The sequence below is a fragment of the Cimex lectularius genome, unplaced genomic scaffold (assembly GCF_000648675.2).
Source record: "Cimex lectularius strain Harlan isolate CLEC.00 unplaced genomic scaffold, Clec_2.1 scaffold120, whole genome shotgun sequence".
NCBI lineage: Eukaryota > Metazoa > Arthropoda > Insecta > Hemiptera > Cimicidae > Cimex > Cimex lectularius.
Genome location: NW_019392719.1, coordinates 847960 through 874197, shown reverse-complemented (window position 1 = coordinate 874197; position 26238 = coordinate 847960). Strand labels below are relative to the sequence as shown.

Genomic DNA, 26238 nt, shown 5'->3' with positions numbered 1-26238 from the left:
GCCTATCCTCGATGAAATCAGCGACAATCCTATTCTAATGCACGATAATGCAAGTCCACATGTCGCTTGCATAATACAACCTTCAAAAGAATAACATCAGGGTCTGAGCCTGACCAGCCCGTCTCCAGACGTTACCCCATCGTACAATTATGGGATAACCTCAAAAGACGATAACCTCATATCCATCACTTTCTGGATAAACTCCATTATCTTGAAAATCTTCGTGAAGAATGGTCAAACCTCCAACAAAGTGACATTTCCAAATTGGTGAAAAGTATTCCGAGGCGTCTTCGAGATGTAATTAAGGCAAGAGGAGGAAATACGCGATATTGAAATGTTATTTAAAAATCTAAAACAAGTTTTATCTGTCCGTCTTTTTTTTTAAATTTTTCATTTCCCTTAGCAATTTACTTTTTTTTTTACTTTTTTACTAACGGCTGCCATCGCTGGATGGTAGCTGTTCAAGCTTTCATGCTACCGTTAATATGTTTATATATAAATATTATATGTTTTACTTGTTGCGTCATAGAATGCAGTTGTAAAAAAAATAAAAAGCTTTAAAAAATTTTTTACACAATGACTCAATTATTAAACGTTAAAAAATGTGAAACTTTGATTATTATACAAAAATATATTCAAGTCAAGTTATATTACAAGTGGGCGGAATTTTTTCAGCAAAAAAAATCTAAAACAAAATTAAAACAAATTTTATCTGTTCGTCTTTTTTTTTCATTTTCCTTAGCAATTTACATTTTTTTTCTTTTTAGACAAAGGTTAAATTATTAAAAGTTAAAAAACGTGAAACTTTGATTAATATATAAAAATATATACAAATCAAGTCATATTACAAGTGGGCGGAATTTTTTCAGCAAAAAAAATTTAAAACAAAATTAAAACAAATTTTATCTGTCCGTCTTTTTTTTTTTTTTTATTTTCTTTAGCAATTTACTTTTGTTTACTTTTTCAGACAAAGATTAAATTATTAAACATTNTTAGTTTTTTTTTCTTTTTTAGACAAAGGTTAAATTATTAAAAGTTAAAAAACGGGAAACTTTGATTAATATATAAAAATATATACAAATCAAGTCATATTACAAGTGGGCGGAATTTTTTCGGCAAAAAAATCTAAAACAAAATTAAAACAAATTTTATCTGTCCTTCTTTTTTGTTTTTTTTATTTTTCATTTTCCTTAACAATTTACATTTTTTTTCCTTTTTGCTTTTTTAGACAAAGGCTCAATTATTAAAAGTTAAAAAACGTGAAACTTTGATAAATATATAAAAATATATACAAATCAAATTATATTACAAGTGGGCGGAATTTTTTGCCTGTCAGGGTATATACAACAAGAAAATGTGTGGTTCCTTTTATTTTTATTCTTGTTGTCCATTTTTATTATTGTAAGTTTATTTTGCAAGGATTATGTAAAACCCTGCATAATTAATTAATGGAGAAATAACATGAACCAAGTTTTGTTGCTGAACTGGTGAATTTTTCGAATTTTTTTCCAATGTTCTTTATTTAGCGAAATTTGTTTACCTCGTTTATGGTATCATTTAATCCTAGATAGGGGGTCAGCACAAAATATGATAATTTAGTCGTTGATTAAATATAAAATACAAAATTTATCCCCATTAAAAAGAAGGGAAAAGAGATTTAACCGAAAACGAAGAAATTATATTATTTTGGCGGAGCGAACTGTTCAATTAGAACCATCGTGACCTCTGAGCCACGTGCATGACCCGACTCCTTCAGCAAATTTCCCCCCAAAAAAAGGCGATTCGGATTTACTTTTCCAATTCAGATTGGAACGATATATAAATCGTTGTAAGGTTGTAAATTCGCCCCGCTTGTCACACACCTAATTAAAATATCAAGCGGAAAGCTCGCGTTCGGTCGTAAGCGGTTAACCAGCCGTGGATAAGGGCGGATCAGAACAAATATGTAACAAACGAGCCCCGCAGGATGCCAATTTTTTACAAGCCGTGACCACCGCCTCAACAATGAACTTGTGGACTGTGTCCTCTCTTTTGTTGTTTTGATTTATTTTTATCAACTTTCCGCCCCTTTATATACCGAGACAGGTGCCGTGTTTGTTTTATGCGGGGCGCATGCCCAACAAACCTCTGCCAAACAAACCTCATTCAGACCGCCTCCCAGACCAGAAGGAACGCGTGTGCCTAAACCACGGACCACCTTTTCTACCTGGGAATCAGCTGGAATTAATTAGGGGAAAACGGGGAGCGACAAGTTCGGGTCCTCAACCACAAGGAAAACGAGTATCTCTCACTTTTTATTCTAAAGGATACAACCAAAATGATCGTTTGTTTTCTGCCCATTAATTTGAAATTGATTTAATCACCTGTCAACATTAATAATTAAGAAATACAATTACACAAACATGAATTTTATATAGGACGGGCTTGAAAAGGAAATGATTTTTTTTTTCTATTTAATTCGAAATATAATCCTCTCATCCGTTCACGATTTTTTCATTTAATCATTAGAAAACCAAACAGTTATTATGAGTTCTTTAATGATTTCCTTGAAGAACTAGGCCTTTTTATTTTTTATACCGTGCTTTTTGTATGGGTTTGTTTATATGGCGTCGTTTAAGAGCTATAATATCTCCCTATTGTGCTTTATAGCACACCGGTGCTTCGGGGGACATTACTTTCCTCGACGGTCGTGCTATAACTCCCAAAACTCTTTTTACTGTGTTAGAAATGTTTCTCTGCAACCTGTTACATAGTGAATCTGGTTTTCTTCTGCCCAGTTGAATAATGTACGTCGTCGGAAAATTCCATCGAACCGGCTATACAAATTTCAGCTGTCAAAACAACTGAATACGACATATAAAGTACAAACGATATTTTCGAGATGGTAATAACTCTAATTAAAGCTCAAGCTCTTAAGGCTTATAATTGCGACTTAAAATTTGAGCAACGGACAAATGATTCTTGAAACGTTTTAGCTTAAGTTCCTAAAGTCGTTAAGCAGGTCGAAACTTTGTTTGGAAAGTTGTACGCTTCGACACCCGACCTATGTTCGCTCGCTGGAGAATAAGCTCTCTACGGATAAATTAGGGTCGCACTTGAAGGTTGCTTCCTGTTGATAACGCATTAAGGGTTGTTGTGAACTCTGTTCTTGGTCTTCCTTCGACTACGTTTATCGGTCATTTACTTAACCCCATGGGACATCCCGAAGATTATCTACGAAAATTATGCATGATCAAGAGCTCATTTCAAAAATTCATTTTTCAAACATCTTGACTAAATGAAAATGAATTTGAACTTTAAAAAATGCATTCAAGTTACAATATTTCATTTTTCCGGGAACAGAGTATCTTTTCTGGGTTTGTCTAGTAGCATAATTAGTCCCAGTAAAAAGTAACAAATCTCATTGCTCGTTAGTAAATATTAAGCAGTAAGCAAACTTCAGTACATTAACACAGAAAGTGGTAAAAGTTGTAAATTAGTTTTATTTAAGTTAAAGTTTTAAGCAAAGGTAGGTTTATAAGTAAGGGTTTACGCAATGTTGACTAATTTGTGATCTTAGGTTGAGTATCTACCCTTAACCCAGATTGATTATTTCAAACGTCTTGCAGTTTACTATTCACTTTATTATAAATATCAAAGTTTGAATAAAAATTATGTTCGAAGGTGGTAGATGGAGAAATTTGATGATTCGGTCGTAATACGACAGCTTTTGGCTTAGACGTTTCTGAATGGGATGAATCAGTCGGTGCTGTTCAGTTAACACAATTAATGCTTTATATCCATCGGAAGTCATCATCATAAAGTGCTGTCTGGGATATGCCGAGAAAAGGACCTCATTATCTAGAGAGTCCCAAACCAAATAACAACCAATAATTAAACCAATTTGCTCCAAAATTGCATTGAAATCGAAGTGATATCTTAACCAAATCCAAATGCTGATCGAAATAGGATACCAGTTAAAGTGGCAGGAATCAATATTTAAAAAAAAGGTTAATGATGTTGTTTGTAGCCTAAACATGTTGCAAACGTAATCACACGTTTTTTTTTCACTGACACAGTACTAACTTTGAGGCCCGAACAGCAGCCGGAAGAAAAATGCCATGAGAAACCAGCAGTGTGAAGGATTAAGAAGCAAGGAGGTTTCGAGGCCATCGTCGATTAAGGCTGACTCTCGGAAGGGGAATGTGTGGGAGAGCTCGAGCAGTAGGATTAGGACGGATCGAGTGGTTGGTGCGAAACTTTTGGAATCGGGAACAGATCAGTTCATTCAAAAGGAGTGTTGATGTCCTTATGAATAGTGAGGCTAGTGACGTACTAAGGAGCTTTGACGAATTGTCTGAGGACATTTGATTTGAAGGATTCGATGCGCTGAATGATGGCTTGCTTGGCAGAACCCCACAGTCCCACTCCGTATACCACAAATGGTCACAGTAAAGTCTTCATAAGGTTTATTGTTGATGTTCAATATGGATTTCGCCCCTGGAATTCTTCGTAGTTGTCCAAATCTTCTATTAAGTTGTTGTATTTTAAATTTTGTATGGGGTTCCACATCAGTCTGCTGTCTAGGTAAAGTGAATGGATATCGGTATCTCTTTGTTGGTACAATGGAGGGTAAGACTGCTTTCTCAATGGAACGTATACTGATTTTTCTTCATTCAGTCTTTCCCTCCAATTTCTTTTGCAATTATTTTCCAATCTTCGCTAAGCTTAGGTGTTCCTGGATGTTGGAGGTATCATGGATAGGATTCGAGTTGCCGTATCGTCCGCGTGATTATGGCATTGGGATGTACAACTAAATCATCAGTACAAATGATATAAATGATGGGACCAAGAATGCTCCCTCGTGAGACGTCGGCTTGTCTGTGTGATTTCTGAGAACTCATCGCAACATCATGCTGAAACAGCAGTGGGTTTGAATTTTTAAAAATAAAATGGTTTACAATATTGCTTTTATAATGATTAATGAAACAATATGTCAAAAATTATATTCAATTTATAGATAAACATTTTGAGATTAATTAAAACAAATAGAACAGAACCATATTATTGAACTAATCCTATTTACATTTTTTATTTTGATGAATTAAACATAATTTTCAAAAACTTAATAATGGCAATATTTTTGTAAAATATATTGTAGCAACGGTTTTATGTTTTAGATAAGAAAATACCAAGAATTATTAATGTCACCTATACAATTATTTGAATATAAAAATTTTGCTAAAAAAATCGAACATGAATGTTAACCTAACGTCATTTTCATACTATTTGAATAAAATTAATTGCAAATGTAATTCACAGTTGTAGCAGCATTTGTAGAAATGGGTGAGCCTGCTTATATCCTTGACGTAAAATCTGTCTATGGCCTATGTCTTTCGAGGATATATTTTTTATAGAAGAAGTCTTTAAAAAATGTCTAAGGTCTATCTTTAAACATAAATAGTGAGTGTATGGCAAATAAATCGAAATTCTTGTATGTATAATCTGAGTAAAACAGGTGAACAAAAATCCTTCCTTTTGAAGATTAGAACTGAAATTAATTTAATCAATTATAATTTTTACTCTGGTTTTGGTTGAGATGAAAAAGTTAGCATAACGAGCGAGATCCGAACCCATGACTTTTTCAATACGCCGCTGCTCCAATCACTTGACCTAACGCAACTTCAACACTAGCTTTTTCAACTCAACCAAGATCTTGGATAAAAAAGTATAAATAATTGAAAAAATTAATACGGCTAATTATGACTACCAAATACATATATGGACTGAAATTAATATTATCTGTTTTTGTCATCATGTTTTTTTTTTGTCGACCCAATCCGAACTAGGACGATAAAAACCTTATATAAAAACGTATGTTAGAAGAATGTTCAATTTGTTATGAAAATATTCTTCTTTTTGATAAAAATGTCACACTTCGCTATTCACTTTACCACAATATCCAGCCAATCTTTTGAAAGTGAAATAGAAATTTACGGTATTTCGGTTGCGAAAGATTTGACAACTAATATATTAAAATCCACAGTAATAAATCATTCACAAGTGCGAATGCCTTGCGAATTTATTGCCGTTTTAATTCTTTACATGGAAATTTTTTATTATAGCAAAAATTTGCATAACCGGCTTTTACTTTACTCTCCATTCAGTATTTTATTATAGTATATATTTATTATTGGATTTAAAAATCAGGCAATACTTATTTATTTGCAATTGATATCATCTTAATTTACATAACTAATTTTTTTTTTGGGGGGGGAGGGGTGAAATTAATCACTGTGAGTATATTCAGCTATGTGCTTTTTACAAAGGACGGTTGATTCTTGCGCTTCCGTAAATTGACGTAAGTCAATTAATATGCATCGAATCATAAATGATATTCTGCTTGTTTTGGTACCGTAGCTGAGAATCGAGGGGGCGGATCTAAATTGTTTTCAGTCTGGGCTAGCGGCGTCTCCGTTATTATTGATCTTCGGGAACTTACTTAAAAGCACTGCGACGGACTTAATTAAATATTAAATTTCTACGAGAGAGGCCTAAACCAAGAGATGCGAAAAAATACTCAACTCTGATAAGGTTAAACTGTTAGAAAAAAAATGAAGCGGGTAAAATTAAATGCACTTAACGTACATCGTTTTTAGTTGGTAAATCTAAAATTTATGTGATTGCTGAATAATTATTTGGACTATTCCGTACGTTATACATTCATAGTTTGTAGTACTTTTCCTTCTTTTTATTTCATAATGGATTATTTGTATTAAATTATATAAAGATATATTTTTTAGAGAGATATCTAGATGGACGTATGGTTGAATATATAGATAGATATGTTGATAGATAGATAGAGAGATTGAGTGAGAGAGAGCAAGAAAAAATGAGTGAGAGAGGGTGAGAGGGAGAGAAAGTGACTGAGAGAGAGAGATAGAGAGCAATAGAAAGAGGAAGAGTGAGAGGAGAAAGAAAGACAGGAGAGAGAGATAGTGTGAGAAAGTGAGTGAGAGAAGGAGAGAGTGAGAAAATATGAAATACAGAGTGAGAGAGGGGGAGAGAGATGATGATGATGATGAACGTTTTATTTATCAATCACACAAGATTTGGTCTCAAGGGCCATTCTTACATCTAATGTGAAATACAATAGTTTCTAAGTTTGACTTACTTCTAACTTATTAAACATTAATTACATCGAATAACTTTATTATAGTGGTCAATATGTTCCATCTACTTGTTTTACATTGAACTTTACTTAAATTTGCTTATTGAAATAGGTATCCTAATTTACATAATAATTGAGCTATCAAAAGGCAAATTACTAATAAAATAAAAGAAGTGAACAAAAATAATTTTCAATACAATGCAATACAAATAATGAATTGTAAATCACCAATATAAATCTACAAATAAAACTTTACTCACTAAATAGTAATATAAACAAAATACCAAAACAACAAAAGAAGTTAAATTTGAGACATCAATCATAACTAGATAACAGATGATTTTTAAGACGATTCTGGAAATCTTTGGTATTTCCAGGTAAGAGTGAGAGAGAGAGAGAGAGAGAGAGAGAGAGAGAGAGAGAGAGAGAGAGAGAGCAGTAGATAGTGTGAGAAAGTGAGTGCGAAAGGGAGAGAATGAGAAAAAGTGACTGAAAGAAAGAGAGCAAAAGAAAGTGAAGGTGAGACAATGATAGAGGGAGCGGGAGAGCGAGTAAGAGAGAACGGGAAAAAGTGAGTGAGGGAGAGATGGGTGAGAGTGCGCAAAAGTACGTGAGTGAAATACACAGAAAGAGAGAGAAAGAGAGAGAGATTGAGTGGGAGAGGGAGAGAGCGTGAGGGAGAAAGATATACAGTGAGATAGTGAGTAAGAGAGAATGAGGGATCTAGAAAAAGATATTAATAAGAAAAGAAAGAAAGAGATTATATTAAATTATTTTATTTGTGTTTATTCTCAAAATAATTTTGTTATAAGTGTGTTTTATGGGTAGTGCATTATCAGGTTGTTTTACTCATTTTTGGTGCTTTAGGAGCCAACGTCCAGCATGTCCTATGTTATTCTCATAAATATTGATATTAATCACTCTTTTCTAATAATAATAACTATAATGTTGTTTTATTTGTACACAATTTACATTGTACATAAAAATACAACAATAAATTGATCATCCGAAAAAGAAACAAAACAAAATACAAATTTTGTCATTCCATTATTTTAGCACGTTGCAAATGCTGTCTGAATTTGAAATATTGTATTAAATCAAACCAATTCATTTCTGTATAATTATAATATGAAATATGAAGGATATGACATTGAATTTCTGTAATTTACTTCTGTACCTGTTGACATTTATGCCTGACTGATGCATAATCCTGGTAATATGTTTAGGTGGACGTGATTCACTTGGCTGTTAACTCATTGAAGACGACATGGAGCCGAAAGTCTTTCGTAAAGTGCAACCTAAACCTGCCAGAATAGACGGACCCAGTAAAGTAAGATCTGTGGCAATCAGTTCAAAATGTGTACACCGAATCGCAGACCATCAAACACCTTTTAATTATACATTTTAGAAATCGTTCATGTGATTCGTTTATTTATTTGAAGCTGGCAGGAAATTGATTTTAAACAAGTTGTCCGTTAACCAATTAGAAAACTATATATTTCATCTTGATAATATGCTTCGTTTCGTTGTCAACGGATAGGAAGTGACTGGCAAACTCACAGGTCGACAGCATGTCTCTCGATTTCTTGCAATGTGAAAGTTTCAACAATCTAGATCCAAGAGAAAGTACATAACACAGTAGTATAACGTATACATAAAACCACAACAGTTGCCAGCCGGCCTCAGCGCTGTTGGTGTTGAGTTGAAATGCAAGTCACGTACCGGCATTGCGATGGGATCACTTGATCTGCGGTTTGTATAATCCATTGAAAACCGTTCCGGCGAAAACCTGACAACCCGAATAATTTAATATGACTTTGATACGATCGATAAGGCGAAAAGTCAAGAATGCGTGAATGGGCAGTGTGCTCATAATGCGGTCGTTATGCGCTGAAGATTTCTATTCTTCACACCCAGGGCATTCAGCAATATCCCGACCTGGTTTACACGGGATTAACGAGTTAAAAAAAAGATTATCGGCGACCAAATGTGGCGTAACGTATCAATGGAACTGGAGAAGCGATTCCTAACAGGTTTTCAATTACGGCATCGCGAAGACGGTAAACAATGCCAGCCTTTTGTCGCGTTTTAACCCGACCGTTACAAATGCCCGTAATCTTCCATAACTTGGCGCTGGACATCAATCACTCGTATCCATCATCCCGTCACGTTTGATTAATTACAATCCCTTGTACAAACGCCACGCGGATTTTGGATCAATCGGGCACGAACTGCCAACAGGTATAGAGGTAAAGAAAGGAATTTCAACATCATATACATATTCCATATTATACCTACATACATATCAATCTGCTTAATTTGATATAATTTAAACATTTTTAGATTCAGACAGTGTTTCTACGGTAGATTATAAATGGCAAATGTGAATATTATTTTGCTCTCCTTTCCTGATACCACACAGATTGATTAACTCGCACAGACATACTTCTATCAATTATAGTGCGTTGATGTATGTTTTTTGTTTATCTACCATCGAAATTGATTAAAAATAACTATGATAGACAGCTTTCATTCTGTCTCTGTCTCACCCTGTCTCTCCCTCTCTCTCTCTCTCTCTCTCTCTCTCTCTCTCTCTCTCTCTCTCTCTCTCTCTCTCTCTCTCTCTCTCTCTCTCTCTNATCCGATTACACGACATTTGAAAAATGGCAAAGGGAGAAAAAACTCATAAGGTGGGGTTGAGATGAGGAGTTGATGTCCGAGAGGATCGAGGTCACGATAGCTCAGGTGGTAGAGCAGCGGCGTATCTAGCCGAAGATCGTGGGTTCGAATCCCGCTCGTGCCATTAACTTTTTTCATCTCAACTAAAAACCTTAATTATTTATACTTAATTACTCAATCGAAACAAAACCACTTCGAGTAGAAATGGAGTTACAAAGAGAAACAAGAAATGAACCATCTACTTTTCCGAAAATCTGTCACTAACCCGTTACTTAAAATTATGACGGTGAGAAGGCAGAATAAAAGTAATGATAATCTATCTCCAGGTTGCGACATGTTCGTTCAAAATAAACAAGGAAAGAAACGGAGGGAGAGATAGACAGACAATGACAGACAGAGATCATATTCTGAAGGGGACATGGCGGTGATTATAGGTTGGAAAGGATGTAGTTGCACCTTTATAAGCATCTATTTTGATAGAACATACGACATTCATTCAAATCTTTCTAATCTCTCGACAATAATAGATACCCTCAACAGAAAAGATCTAATAACCGGACTGGACAACAGGTTGGTATGATGTAGTGACAGACAGCGAGAAACTACTTCTCTGGAAACGGGTTAGTATTAATAAACGACTACTAACATTTGAATCGTCCAATGGACGCAGTAACGTAGACCTCATATCAATCAGAACAGCTTGGCATATCTGCGAAGACGAAAGCAATTTGCTCTATAAAATTCTACTCCTCTCTCTCTCTCTCTCTCTCTCTCTCTCTCTCTCTCTCTCTCTCTCTCTCTCTCGCTCTCTAACTCTCTCTCTCTCTCTCTCTTCTTTCGCTCTGTCTGTCCCTCTAGTTCTCTCTCACTCTCTCTCTCTCTCTTTCGCTCTGTCTGTCCCTCTAATTCTCTCTCTCTCTCTCTTCCTCTCTCTTTCTCTCTCTTTCTCTCCCTGTATATATTTTTTCTCCCCTTCTCTCTCTCTTTCTTATTCTCTCTCACTCTGCCTATCCGTTTTCTATCTATCGTTCTATCGTTCTATCCATATATCTCTTTATCTCTATTGCTTAGAAATCATGTATTTGAATTTTTTAAATTGGTCTTAACCCTGATTTTTTTATACAAAATTATACAATTAAAGGGTGATATCAAGTACTTTTAATTCTATTTATCTTCTATCTATTCTATCTACCATTTATTTCTGAATAATTATCGATTAACGGTCACTAATCACCACATATCTATGTAATGCTGCAATGTAATACAATTTCATTCACTTAGATTTATGTATAAAATTGTTTGTTTAATTCGAATCTGGGTCAGAATATAAAGTCAAGAGATTTGCATTTTGCTACTTGCAAAAAAAACTTATTTAATTCTTCTGGTTCGGTCAATCTTGCGTTGGTGAGGTTATGTATAGTAGCACATCCTATTGACCCGGAACAAGGCTACAATAGACCTCGAGATCATCATCTTATTTATTCTCTATGTTGGACGAGTTTGACCTACAAGGGACTTTTGAATTACCTTTCTTGCTTTTGAACTTGATAATACTTGATTTTATAGAAATAGAATCATGTCATGCTTTGTTGAACAAAAACGCTATGTTGAGATGTACCTGTTTTTGTTAGGTTTGCTAGTTGTATCGCTGAGCTGCAAGCTCATCAGAAATTTAAATAAAAATGCACATCACATCCGATGTGCAATTATATTGTTCCGTCCTGTCGACTTCGGGTTGTTTGTTGGCTGTTTCTTATGCATTCCTTATCGTAGTCTGATTTTTCGGGTTTATATTATAGCATGGCTAAACAATTCCTTTTTATATTAATAATAGTAATATTTTGGTTCTTTTTACAAACTAAGCTATTTCTCTGGTACTTCCTATATGAGATGTTTAAGAGCCTTGAGTGGCCTTATTTTTGTCATAAGATAAAACATACATCCGGTTTTTATTTCTGTAATTCAGTATGGAAGTGATGCAGCACTACAGTAAATGGTATGTATAGCAATAAATGAAAAAAATTGCAGTACAGAACGATCGACATTAGTACTACACCAGATTTAATAGAGGCTCATAGATAATTTTTTTGACAGATGGAAAGGCTTTATTCCGGAAATCCCTTTTGAAAGTATTACGCTATTCCATGGACTCGGCTCGTGGCAAAAGCCCCCTTTATGGCACCTAGGCGGTTTTAAACGGCCGTTATCGGCGATATTGCCGACCCCCGTGCGAAAAGAGTCGATGACAGCTGTAAACAGGTAATAGGTTACAAGTGGAACAGTGCCACCTGCCCCTTGACTTCTTCCAAACATTATGGAAGGACCTGTTCGAAATATTTCTCCCCCCTTATTTGAGCCTTAATAAACACGAGGAAAAGGACAAATAGGAGCCCTTTCAAGGAACGCAGGTGAAGGAGGATCAGGAACGGTAGCGGCACGTGCCGGTTACGACCTCAGGCCAGGTCGGAAACAACTGACAAATCTGAAATTAATCTCCTCTTTCTTTGATCCTTGGCCTTTATATACACAGCACTTTTAGGTTATCACACCTTTTTCAAATTGAAAATATTAAATTACTCCTCAAATTCAATTCTTTTTAGTTCAATGTTGGCCTAGTACCTAAAGACAAAGTCAGTCAAGAATAACAAAGTATTAAAATTAAAATTAAAGCGAAAACTTTGAGTTATATGAAAGATCCGTAAAATGATTTTTTTTTTATTTCGATATGATAGGCTTAATAATACAGTCTGTACATTTTACACTAAATACTAAAAATATAAAACTCTTTTATGCGTGCTTTTATGACTTTTAGTGTAAATTTGATCAAGTTGAACACATTATTTGATAAAATACTCAAAATTTACTACTTATAAATCAAACACTGTAAAAGACAGAAAAAGAGGAGAAACAGAGATAGAAAAAGAGAACGATAGGTAGATTGTAGAGGTAGATAGATAGAGGTAGGAATAGATAGATAAGTAAAGAGATCGATAGAGACTGACAGATAGAGAAAGAAAGAAAGAGAGAATGCTGTCTATCTTTGTTTATATAATATTTATATAGTAAGAAAAAAACTTTATTATGTCCTAACTACAAGTTCCTCTATAGACGTCAATAATGATATAATGGAGGAATACAGTTGTCACTAGATCAAACGAAGGGAGGGAGAGAGAGAGAGAGAGAGAAAGAGAGAGAGAGAGAGAGAGAGAGAGAGAGAGAGAGAGAGGGAGAGAGAGAGAAATAAAATAAGAAGAGACAGGGATAGAAAGAAAGATAGACAGATCGATAAATAGAGAGGTATAGAGAGAGCGAGAGAGAGAGAGAGAGTGAGAGAGAGAGAGAGTGAGAGAGAGAGGGAGAGAGAGAGAAATAAAATAAGAAGAGACAGGGATAGAAAGAAAGATAGACAGATCGATAAATAGAGAGGTATAGAGAGAGAGAGAGAGAGAGAGAGAAAGATGAATGATGGAGCTAGTGCGGTGTTCAATCCTTTTTTAAAAAAGATAGTTCCTACTCACAGTAAGTTGTTTTTCAACGATACGTATTTCGATTTTTGCAATTCATGTCGAGAGACGTGGTTGTAGAAATCCTTCAACCTGATGATGACCTGAGGGCTCGAAATCCGTATCGTTGGAAAACAACTTACTGTCAGTAGGAACTGTCTTTTTTGTAAATGAGAGAGAGATATGGTTATTTAAGCACGCAAAGCTAGAACTTAACATTAGTTATACATTTTGCATTAAACACATATAATTTAAATTCCTTTAATATCTTACCAAGTAATATCTTACAATTAAGTAAGGGTTTTAGTTGAGATAAAAAAGTTAATGGCACGAACGGGATTTTACAATTTTACTTTACTAAAAAGAAAAGTTTTTGGAATATTTTGAACTAAAAATTTGACAATAGACTTTTTTGTTATAAACTCGTTTATGTTTTGTAAATTTATTCTTATATACGTTTAGATCAACGGCGAACATCACACACTAACTATTTTTAATATGTTAAATTTTTGGTTGACGTATATATATAAAAATAAGGATGATAACGTTGATCCTTGTGGAACTCTTATATTTACAATTATCCATTCTGATAATTTTACACACCATTTTCCATTACTTAAATATGATTTCAAAAATTAATTTAAGAGAGAGACAGAAATAGAAAGATAGAAAAAAATGACTGAGAGAGAGAATGAAAGATAGAAAGAAAGAAAGGAAGAGAGAGAGAGAGAGAGAGAGAGAGAGAGAGAGAGAAAGTCAAACAGGCAAGTACAAAAAAGTGAGAGAACTAAACTGTACAACACTAGAACATAACACTTACATAACTTTATACAGTAATAAATAAATAATTATCTGTAAACAAATTGACATAGTTTTCGAACAACAAACACTCTGACGAACCTACTAAAACTGATCACAGAGGGAGACTGAGAAAGGCAAACAGTCTGCCGCGAAAATAAATCAACCTAGTTTTCAACTAACACACATAACAACACTTGTGGTTAGGCACAAGAATATAAAAATAGAGGAAAAAAGAGCGAGTGAGAGAGGTATATTTATTATTATAGCATATACATTAATTATATGCTTAATTTTCATGTCGTTTTACGTTATCAACTGCAGATAAGAAAACAGACGTCTTTAAACGAAATATTACTACATATTAGCCAGATAAATAAACTCGAAAACAACCATGTAAAGTGCATATAGTATAGTAGAATAAGAGTTTTATGAAAATAAGTTTTATAGTTTAAGACGGAGAATGTTTATACGTACTAATAAATAACAATTAATTTAATTGTATCAATTTATCTACATACTTGTATTAAATACGGGTTGTTTATTTAATCTCATATTATAACGGAAGCTAGATGTTAGTTTTGTAAGGAATGACTAATAGTTATGCCTTTCTTGGCCAAAAGAACCCCCAAGAAGGGCTTTTACGAAAATCTGTGGGCCACTTGGATCGCCCTGTGGGAAAAACCGTCGGTGGAAATGAGAACTTGATAAATAAAGGTTTATTTACATTTTAAAATGTCCACGTTTTCTTTCCGTGTGGGTAGAGTTTCAACGTCGAGAAAAAATTATGAAAGAGGAAATATTAGACGTTTCAATAAGGGTTCACGTGACCGCAAGATAACGTTATCACTCACGGCGAAGGATAAATTGATAACGCGTCTACTACAATGCTTCCAGTAATTTTTCAACTTTTCACCTTAAACATCTCGAGTAATGGCCTTCTATTATCTTCCGTTTTCCCAACCGTCGACCATTGTGGTTGGCTAACGGCTAAAGGTTTTATCACGCTTCTTTATCAATCGGTTATGTTTTAAATACAGCAATAAATAATGAATATATCACGAATAATAAACAATAGTCTTCTATACTCTATACATTGTAATAATATTTATTTATTTAAATAAATCAAATCTCGAATATCTTCTCAATTACATCAGTTGTACAACATGTGTGAAGGTTGTGTTGAGAGTGAATGTATTTATCTGCGTGAATGAGTGATGTGAGAGGATTGATGGCGGAATATCTAGTACCCCCATCGACCTTCCATTAAGCGGGGAACGCACTTACACGATCCAACGCTATGCGACACTACCCGATGCTAGTCCATTTTTTCATAAGATTGTATTACCCCCGTGCACATCTGCCCGATGCTATGCAACGCTACTCTACTCTATGCAGTGCGATCCCCACTGTCCAGATTTTCGTCGGGTCGTATCGAGTACAGTCGAAAACAAAAAACCGAACACTCGTTATTTAAATGTAAACCAAATTAAGCGAGATCAAAAATTAATTAGTTTTTATTTAAAAAATTAAATCGAATGATTTGGCTAAAAATTGATCAAAACATCCGAATACCATTTCCTGATAGAATGAATTTAGCTAACAATTTATTTCATGGATTTGCTCATAAAATTTAACTAACAATTTATTTCATGGATTTGCTCATAAGATTTAACTAACGATTTATTTAATAGATTTGCTCATAAAATTTCATTAACAATTTATTTTATGGATTTGCTCATGAAATTTAATTAACAATTTATTTCATGGTTTTGCTCATAAAATTTAACTAACAATTTATTTCATGGATTTGCTCATAAAATTTAACTAACAATTTATTTCATTATTTTGCTCATAAAATTATACCATTTTCGTCCAGTAGCGTCAGAACAGGACACTCTTTTTTGTAGTTTATTCCAAACTGTGTATATGTAATTTTGTCGTTATATTAATTACAACATTCTTAACACGTCGCATAGATGTGCACAGCCTACCAAAACGAGACAAGGCGTCATGTAGCATCGGGTAGCGTCGCTTAGCTTTCCATCGTTCCCCGCTTTAGGATAGTTGTATAATATGTGTAAAGGGTGATGGAGGAATATCGAGTACTCCATCACCCTAATTGAATTTATAGTATGTATATAGGAGTGAATGCATTTAAGAATGAATGTGAGTACGAATGGCTCTGGAATTGCATGCGTTGGGTGCTGAATTGACCGGGGTGTTGTCAGTTCCCCGGAGCCCAACCTCGGTGGCTGTGACTGCCAAGACCTGGGGTGGGTGATTGTCGAATCTGCCGACAGTTTACTGTAAATAGCAAAACCTGGAATTGCGGGTGACAACGAGAAGCCAATAGGTTCAACACGACACATGTTTGTTTGTCCAAATAAAAAAATGCAAATAAATCAAATTATCGATGTCAAATTTTAGAGCAGAAAGCCTACGGTTATAATTGATTTTGTTATTGCAATTTTTACAATTTCCTTTGAAAAGAGAAGGTCTTGTAAAAATTCAAATTTTTTAATCGTCCTCGCTTTGTATTTCTCATTCGACCAAGGCCGAGCGAGATTTTATCGTTGAACTCTTGCCCTTGAGCTTCTGAGTTTGCCGGATAAAAATAGAAACAATTGGCAAAATAATTTCTTGTATCATCAATTATAAAAATTGAACAGTATCAAATTGAAAAATAAGTACAAGAAATATTTATGATTATGCTAATAAATTTCGTAGTTTTTTCTTTAAAGTTTTCCCGTTTGTCTGTAGAAAAAGAAAACAACCAAGTGCTTAAATTTGTCGGCTGAGATGTTCGTGTAAGCATGTTTGCACATTGAGTAAGGTCGGATAATTCTTAAGGCCGGATTCCTGAATGAGATAATCGTACACACAAACACGGAGTCGTAAAGAGGATTAGCCTATTTGTCATGTGAGAAGATCCTGAGGGTCTCTGAATAAAGAAAGGACATAAGAGCTCGGAGAAAGCCAATTAAAATTCATTGACGCTTCGAGCCGCTCACCCTGATCCTATGTTTTCGCGTCATCGCCTTTATTGTCTCCCTGAAACACGGTAGCAAGATAAAAGATAAATTTTGTGACTAATTGCCTATCAAGGAAACCAACTGATTAAATTCTACACGGGCATTTTAGATGTATTACATCGCTCACATCCTAATTAAAATGTTCGAGAGCTCGAATATTAAAAATTAATTTAGAGATTGCATTTTTTATATTTAATTTGGAAAGGATATCCTTTGAAATACTTCTACTCGTCAAAAATGGACAGATGTTCCCATCTTTACTCATGGATGTTGAGACCCATGAGAATCTTTAACTTCCGGACTTATCCCCGAGGGGACTTCACAGACGCCCAGTGTTCTGAAAGAGAACACCAGGAAGATTTTACATGCATGGACTTGGTCCCTTGGCTAGCGAGGTGGTGCAATGCTAACCAAGTTCAGAAGTGCTATAAAAAGAGCACATCCATACATGTGCCTTGAAAAAGGCAGTTTTGTGGTTTCTGGCAAAGCCTTTCAGCCATGCCTTTCACCACCCTCGGACAGATCGAGAAGGCACTCTATCTCCGGCTCCGGTTGGCCGGTACCCTCCAGCTAAGTTACAGTTTGTTTGCAAACCGCGACCACCACGAGTCCAACTTCAATTAGTAGAGTTACTCTACTCCCGTGGTTCAGTAATAGTTTTAAGGTGGGACCGATCGCCCACCCGGGAGTTCATACGAACTCCCTACTATGCACCCGTTGTCTGATGGGTGAGGGTTCAGTAAACCAGGAAGCCTCTGCCAAAGCAAAAGGGAGGGAGTAAGAAAGGGAAAGGAAAATACGGAGAGGATAGGGTATAGGAAAGTAAGAGGGAAAATTGCCTCCATCACTGGTTACCACCAGGCACCAGAGTTGATGGTGGGAGTTTGCCTGGGCTCACGAGGAAGGTGTCCCCTTTGGGTAGCGTCAAAAATGGGCTTTCCCGTATACTCGGTCGTTCTTAAAAGGACAATGAGGATCTTTAACGTCCGCACCTAGCCTATTCGGCCTTATTGAACTTTTTGATTCTCAAGATGAGAGCAGACGCACCTCCACATACGATAGAATGGTGTTACTGCCGCAGCATTTGTGTAGAGGCAGTTCAGTCCCGAAGGCCTAAGACAACCTCACTCCCCGCTTGCCCATTCCGAGTGGTCGGGTCCGCATTAAGCATCGAACCGTATGCCGCGCACAAAGGGCTACCTAAGCCGAAATACATCAGCCTGGTCTCCCGGGCACTCCCTAGATAGAGAAGGCCCCCAATATCTCCCAGAGTATTGGGGCTTCTCTAGCGTAGAAACTACCGGATCCGCTCCGGCCGCGGTTTTGTTTAAAGTGGAATTGCTAACCACCCCCTATAGGAGACGGCCTACGGTAAAAGCCTCCAATCGAGCCAATCAAAAATGGACAGCTGCAATCAAAATAGAATCCGTCATTCTTCTTGGTTAAGATGTTTTACTTATGCCCGAGAGCAATGTTCAATCTCGCCGGCTGGAAAGAAGGCACACAAAGGTGTGAAGTACTACTCCGACTGCTGCGAATAACTGAACTTGAACTTCACTACTTCGGCTATTTAAGGGACCGATATGTCTATTGGTGGGATTAGGAGGGTACGGGTAAGATTAAGCCACGGGATTACAGGTACCCAAAGGGTACTACTAACCACTTGCTTCACCAAACAATTGGATCAAACGGATTTATGGAATTATCATAAAAGTCAACAACCTTTATATTTCCTTTTGGTTCTATCGGGTGCTGGAATGGTACAATAAGAGGGAAATGAACACTGCAAAAGCACATGGATAGCCTGAATAATGGAATATATTTATCACCAATTCCCATACGCAAAACAACAAGCTGTTTCCAGAACAGGGTGAACAAGCTGTACTCGGTCGTTTCTGTTCATTTAATCTTTATCTCTTAGTTTTGTTGTTGCAGCATATGTCGCCCGACCCGGAGGCTTTAAATGGTCTGACGAACCTACACGGTATCGTCGTGGTATGTCGCTACATTGGATATTGATGGTTGAAGTTTGAAATTTAAAAAAAAAATGTAGTAAGAATTTGATGATTCAGACGAATTTCGTTGGGAGTTTCAGCGGGTAAACAGGGTGTCCCGTGGACAGATATTAATACTTCACAAGGCAAACCTACATGTTAAATTGGACTAAACAGTCTCTACTGAAGCATGTCTCCCAAGTGTATTTGAGGTATTTAACTTTGCAGATTACTTTGACATTTCACAGCTTTATACCGTAAAGCCCGTCGTGTTTCGTACAATCTTAATCATATTGTAAATTAGATTACATCAATGGAAAGTGGATTAAAAATCCTACGAGATAATTTTTTAATTTTTTTATTGTAATCTTAAACAAACAAAATACAAAATCAGTTAGAAGATAAACGTTTATGAGTTTCCAAAGTTCTTGCTTAAAATTTAAGTAAGATTTTCATGGTTCTGTAAATACTGACAAATATGGCACATACGGAAAAGTGCCCCCTACTAATGAGCTTTAAACACTTGCAATTAATTTCTCATAGGCCAGTTATCATTAGTGTAAAAGTAAGGATTAATTGCTAAAAATTCGATTTTTCACTTACAAACTGTTCAAAAAAATTAATCATTAAGATTTTGAAACAAACAAACAAAACAACACGCTTCTAAAAATTAAATTAAATGATTATTGGTGAGATGCAGTCTGGTGTGACGTAAGTTTTAGAAAAACATTTTCTTTATCGTGCCAACGTTTCGAACTTTATTGAGATCATCTTCAGGACTCAAAATGTTTGTTTTCCGGGTAGATATGTCATTCTTGTCTGTCGTGTTGAGAGTGTCCCTATTAAATTAAATGTCCAAAGTTTCCACTCTGTTTGTATTTTTCAAGAAGATGAAAATTTACTTTAACTTTTATTCCATATTTTACTTAGTAGTCATAATTGACCGTATTAATTATTTTAATTAATTACACCTATTTTTAATCTAAAGTCTTTGCTCTTGGCTGATTTGAGAAAGGAAGTAACACGAGCGGGATACGTACCAATGTCCTGGAAAATATGGCGAAAAGAGGTAAAAATTCGAAAGTATGTCGGTTGAGATGTAGCATGAATATGTTCAACCGATGCACAAAACCACTTGCGGTGAAATTTGCTTAAATTGGTTCCACGATGAATGACATGTTTGATAAATATAAGTTGGGATAATTGAATCATTGTGAAATGCCCGATTAGGAGGAATTGGAAATTCGCAAGTACATCAGAACGTAGATCCAAATTTGTTTCAATCAGGATTAGGTCCTGAGTGGGTTGTGTCAACTGCCTGGACAGGTCTAAGTAAACAAGAACCCATGTTCGATAATTGCACCCAAACATTTGACTCATGACAAGCAACAGGAATGAAGGTTTTCGATAAATATTGGGATTCGATAAACCTATGTAAATCATACTATTCGTCGACTCATCAAATTTAAAATAAATAAATGCCAATTACAATCAATACAATTACTGTGATTTTATGCATACATTTTTTTACTCTCTGAGTATATTTTTAAAATAAATTTATTTATCTCTAATATCAACATGATACAAAGGTTAATTAATAAATAATTTTCATAAATAATAAAATATTTTATTACAAGACAATCAGAACTAATTTTTATTGTTAATGTGCAATAATTTTCTTTTAAAAACAGAAGAAATTTATAAAATAAACTGATAAATTGCCAAATAGGCTGAATCGATCTTGTCGAAAAACCTCCGCTGATATTGTATCCAAGATCTCCCACGGTTATTTTGCTTACAAATGACAGAGGATCAGAGCGTTGCGCATAAATAAAAAAAAGTAGAAGAAGAAAACTCCTTGCACGTACTTGGCTGAGATTTATTTATTTGTCATTTCCTCAGCGACATCGGAACGGGAACGCGATAGGAAAACCGTCCATAAACAGGGGGTTGAAAGGCGAGGGTGCACGTGGGGCTGGCGCCGTGAGGGCGAGGGTCGGCCGGGGGACGAGAATCGAAGGCTCGTCCCCTCCTGCAAAACTGGAGGATATTTCAGAACCGGGTGAAAGCGGCGGTTCTATTTTCTACTACTCGCCGAGTAAACAACCTCGCCAGACTTGGAAAATAAAATATTCAAATTGTACAAATTTAAAATTCAATCGACCCCAGCCGGAACCGCTATAAATTCGGGATGTAGATCAGTGGTGCCACTGGAAAACGAAACGAAAGAAATAAGAGCAACTATCGACAAATATACACATGCACTACATTTAAAAATGACCATTGTTTATTTTGAAAAAATAATTAATAGGTAATAACATATTACAACATCTATAAACAAACATTTGCTTACAATTCTAATCTACCCATATTTATCTAATGGAAAACTAATAGCCTTGGCTCTATGTATAATATCAACAAGTAAAGTAATTTCTTTTTCAAATTAATTATATTATCGAGTTCAGTCGAGTTAGCTTTGAAAGATTTGAACAGAAGAAGAGGGATCTTAGTCAACCGACTAAGAATAGGCCCTGCAAGGTTGAAAACACGATCACTTACTTTTGAGTAAAGAAAGGTGTCATTCCTTGGCTGCATATAGAGAGCGTATAGGAATACCACCTGATATGACAATTGTGTTGGGCGCGTTGCGAATATTTGGATCCCTGTTCCAATTAAAAAAAAAAAAAACATGTTTTATCCTATATAGTACTTCCTTGGGTAAAACATTATCCTTGTGTTTCCTCGTGTGTATTGAAAGTGAAGGTATGTCCTAGGGTGGCGAAATATTGAGTACCCAATAGACCCACAATTAGGGTCTGGCGTAGTATTTGTAAATTAGCTAGGATAGACCCTCAAATAGGATAATTATATAAAAAGCGTAAAAGGCGAAGGTGGAATATCCATCCACCAGCGTAACTCAGTACGTAGCGTAACATACGTAAATAGGAAAGAATGTGTTTAAGGGTGAAGGAAGGTGTGTTAGATTTAAAGAGCTGTGCGTTGGGGGCTGAAATAGCCTAGCTGGTCGAAAGCTTTTGGAGGCTAACTTCGGATGCAAGGGCGAGTCTGACTCCGGACTGCCAAAGCCCTTTTTGGGTGATATTCTCGGCCAGCCGGCAACAACTTTTTTTATATTTACTGGACTTTCAATAAATTTCCTATATATAAAACTATATATGCAATAACTATGAGAAGTCATAAAGTCGTAAAGAATTGTATTGCAGACTGTATAAATCAGAATCAGTATATCGATAAATTGTACTTTTCTGCTGATTTTACATCTGAAAAGTAATTACAATAATTTGTCGTAATAAGTAGTGATGAGAGGTCAGGAATGAGGTAATAGAAAAACACCTTTTTCATTTTTTTGCCGACATTTCGACATTTATTCGGGTCATCTTCAGGGCATAAAGAGTGGTTCTCTTGTGGTATCATATTGGTTTTGTGTGAAAGTGTTCTAAGTAATTGCAATAGAAAAAAGCGGTAAGAATAAAACAAACACACTTGTAAGATTGGGAGGAGAATTCACCCAGTGATGAAACTCATAAAGATGAAATAAATAATAACTAACAAAGAAAAAAAATTATTTCTTCTAATTTTATTACTTACCATTAGGGCACAACATAATCATAGTCAGCCTATTTCAGCCGACGTGGAGGATTGATTATCTGGAATCGTAGTGGAACTGAGTTGACCGACCAAGGCATTTGCGGAAACAGATTGAATTTTTTGTTACTTTTGCTACTTCTGAAATTAAGGAAATGTTAAAATTTCCGTGAAGAGTTAAGTTACATAGAAAGTAGGGTAACAATTTTTCTTAGATCTTTCGATTGGAATCTTTGGATATGTACAGTTGGAACGTTTGGTCCAAGCAAGCTAAAAAAATAAAACCATTTTTGTGCTTGATCGACTTTAGTATTTTCAGAAGATTCGTTCGTCAGTTGCCGAGATTTTTTGAATAGTTTTATGGTCAGGCAGTTACATTTTGCATTTCAGCAACAGGTATTGGTTCCATCTTCAGGCGTTTAACAAATTTGTAAATTCTTTAGGCTTCGTGGTCCGATTGACCAAATAAATCAATTAATTAATCTTTAAGTAAGGTATTGGTTGAGGTAAAAAAGTCAGTGTCACGAGCGTGATTCGAACCCACGACCTTTTTTTGGTGTCCGAGTGGATCGAAGTCACGATAGCTCAAGTGGTAGAGCAGCGGCGTATTGAGCCGAAGGTCGTGGGTTCGAATCCCACTCGTGACACTGACAGACGGTTGAATTCATACCGGTGAAGAAAATATTACAATGTGTTATGATTTGTCGATAATTGTATACCTGTTTTTTTTCGATCTGAAAAACTTCATAGGACAATTGGGTACGATTTTCGATTTAAGAAAATCTTTATTCAAGAATTCCGCTTGATATTTACACAAGGGTTATATTGGGTTATAGAGAGTATTTTATATTTTAATTTGTTGACGTGAGGAACGGAAAAGAATGAAATATTTTAGAAAAATTATGTATCTGTTTGTTATTATTTCCAATTTTTATGCAAAGACAGTTGAGAGGGAAAGTTGGAAATAATATTTTAGGAAAACTCCTTTTTCATTTGGAGACGTTTCAACCTTTATATGGATCTCTTCATCTTGGTTAATGACTGTGTTGATTGAAAAAAATACAATCCAGACGTAAATATAAATTTTGAACCAAGTGTTTCATACTCACAAAATGAAATACTTAGTTCCAAAATTCAATAGTTTTGCTTGCAGTTCCTGTTCTATTTATGTTTCAATATTACATATACAATTGTTTTCTCACCATCCCAACTTGACAGCTAAGAATTGTAACGAAAATAGCGTGTTCAAAAGCAGTTTACTAGATTTAAAAAAACTTCATGCCTACAATTTGGAAGAAAAACAAGGTTTCAACCGTCACAACAATAAACCAAATAATTTGTCAGGATTTTTTTCAACCCATATAAAACGTTTACCCAACATTTTTTTTTTTCATTTCTTGTTCTGTTTATATTGTACATATTTTAGTACGACATAACAGCTTTATCATCATTCGATTGTATTTTCGTTAAAATCTCACGAATGGATCACGCCATAGGAACCAAAAGTTTAGGACTCTTTTGGTTCCTGTGGCTTATTCCATTCGTGAGATTTTAACAAAGAAAAGCTTAGTAATCATGGACCCAGTGTTAAAGGGCAGGTTAAATATTCAAAAACTCCACTGTTAATATTAGAAAGGAAAATAGTGATCCAAAGTAAATTGATTTAAAAGTATTGTGTTTTTATGAGGCCTCAATAAAAAAATTTACTGTCTGTAAAACATTTTTTTAATATTATATCGTGTCATGATTATTTTATCACCAGTCAATAGTTTTATATTTTTGATGAGCACAAGAACGAACACTAGTTATGAGGATGTGACCAGAAAAGCAAGTAATTGAAAACCCTGAGTGGTAAAGAGCAGTTGAAATATTAAAAACTTGGAAGATAGAGTTCCAAAGTCAAATGATTTAACAGTTGTTGTACATGATTTCTGTTTTTATAAAGCCAAAATAAAACAAAATCCAGCTTGAATAATTGTTTTATTGTAAAATATTGCGGCGTGATATAACTGATTGATCACCATTTTCAATTGTTTTGTTTTAGTAACCCCATGAAGCTAATGAGCACGGGAGCCATCACTGTCTCTGAAGAAATGGTCAAACAAGCGAGTAACTGCGGATCCAGAGTGTTAAAGAGCAGTGTACCTAAAAAATTCACAGTTAAAATTTAAAAATTAAAACTCGTTACACAAGAACTATACGTAATTATTTGTTTTATAAAACCTAAATAAAATCACTTCCCAGCAGTTTTTCTTGTAAACCTTGTTCTATTTATATGAAGAATGTAGAAGTGTGGTATAATTGTTTTATCATCATCCTATTGTTTTTTTCGTGAAAATCCCACGAAGGAATAAGCTCAGGAACAAACACATACGATGTGAAATGTGAAAAAAATTAATTCGAATAAGAATGGGCGAGCAATGGCTGACCTAAACAAAATTCGATAACACTTCGAAGGCAAAGATTGTCCCAAATATAAAAAAATTGATTTTTTCTGTTACGTAATTTTGTTTCATCAAAACCGTTTTTGGTCAAATCGCGAAGACACCGTCGCGCTTCGAGGCAAAGTTAAAAATTACGCTTTGTGACAGCTGTTTTCTACCTTTTCGTCGATGTTCCAGAGGGCGGACAGGGGGCCAGGTTGAAAGAGCCGAGTGAGAGGCGAAGTTACGTCTCGTCGTTACATAAAGGCATGCAGTAGGAGAGGAGCTGATGCAACTGGCCGCTCTTATGTAAACACCTAACTAGAAATTAACCCTTGATAAGTCCCGCCCAGAGGCAGGGAAATCGGAGTTTCTAGTTTTCGAAAATGTCCAACCCTGCTACCCGCGCGAGGGGTTGTTTTCCGATTGCCCTTCACCGTTGTTTTCCCCTAATTTGGACAGAAGTGAAAGCGACGAAGAGTGTGGCCGTAAACAAATTTTCCAGGCTGGCGCAATCGTCATTCGCCCTTTACATTAATGAAAATTCACAGAAAGTAAAAAACAGTAAAACCAAAAAAATTTATTGGATATTTTGTCTCTAGCAAGGTAATCATCAAAATTTAGCCACATACACTAAATCCAAAATAATGAATCCTAGATGTATAAATAGATGATACAGAAAGATATCACAGAGAATTGAATGATTGAAATAATGGAATAAAAGAGATGATCGTAAGAGAGAGTAAGGGAGAGAGGAAAGAGGAATAAAACAAGAAAGAGAAAGTAAGAGAGAGAGGAATAAAACACTCGCATAACAAAAATTCAAAAGATAGAAATGAGAAGAGATGGATTGGAGAAGATAAAATATTTCATTTTCTCAACCCAAATACAAAAAAGGACATCGTTAAATTTACCTCTAATAAAGATCCTGACAAACAGATAAAAAAGAGATAACGATAAAGAAAAGGATAAGAAAGAAAGAGAGGTGTATAAATAGGTGAATAGAGGAAGGGAGGATGAAAGAAAAAGAGAGAGAGAAAGAGTGATGTA

The 26238-nt window shown here is 35.3% G+C and overlaps 1 protein-coding gene and 1 non-coding gene across 2 annotated transcripts in view; both read left to right on the top strand.

Moving 5' to 3' along the window:
* LOC106667923 (PQ-loop repeat-containing protein 1) overlaps positions 1 to 24960 on the top strand; it is a 311097-nt gene extending 286137 nt beyond the window's left edge. The window contains exon 6 of the mRNA XM_024226612.1: positions 24810 to 24960. Coding sequence (XP_024082380.1) covers positions 24810 to 24936 — 127 coding nt within the window. The 3' untranslated portion in view covers positions 24937 to 24960. The remainder of the gene's footprint in view (positions 1 to 24809) is intronic.
* Trnan-auu lies at positions 23340 to 23412 on the top strand. The gene has a single exon. It is a non-coding gene; the product is annotated as a tRNA-Asn (tRNA).
* Positions 24961 to 26238: the final 1278 nt, after the last annotated feature.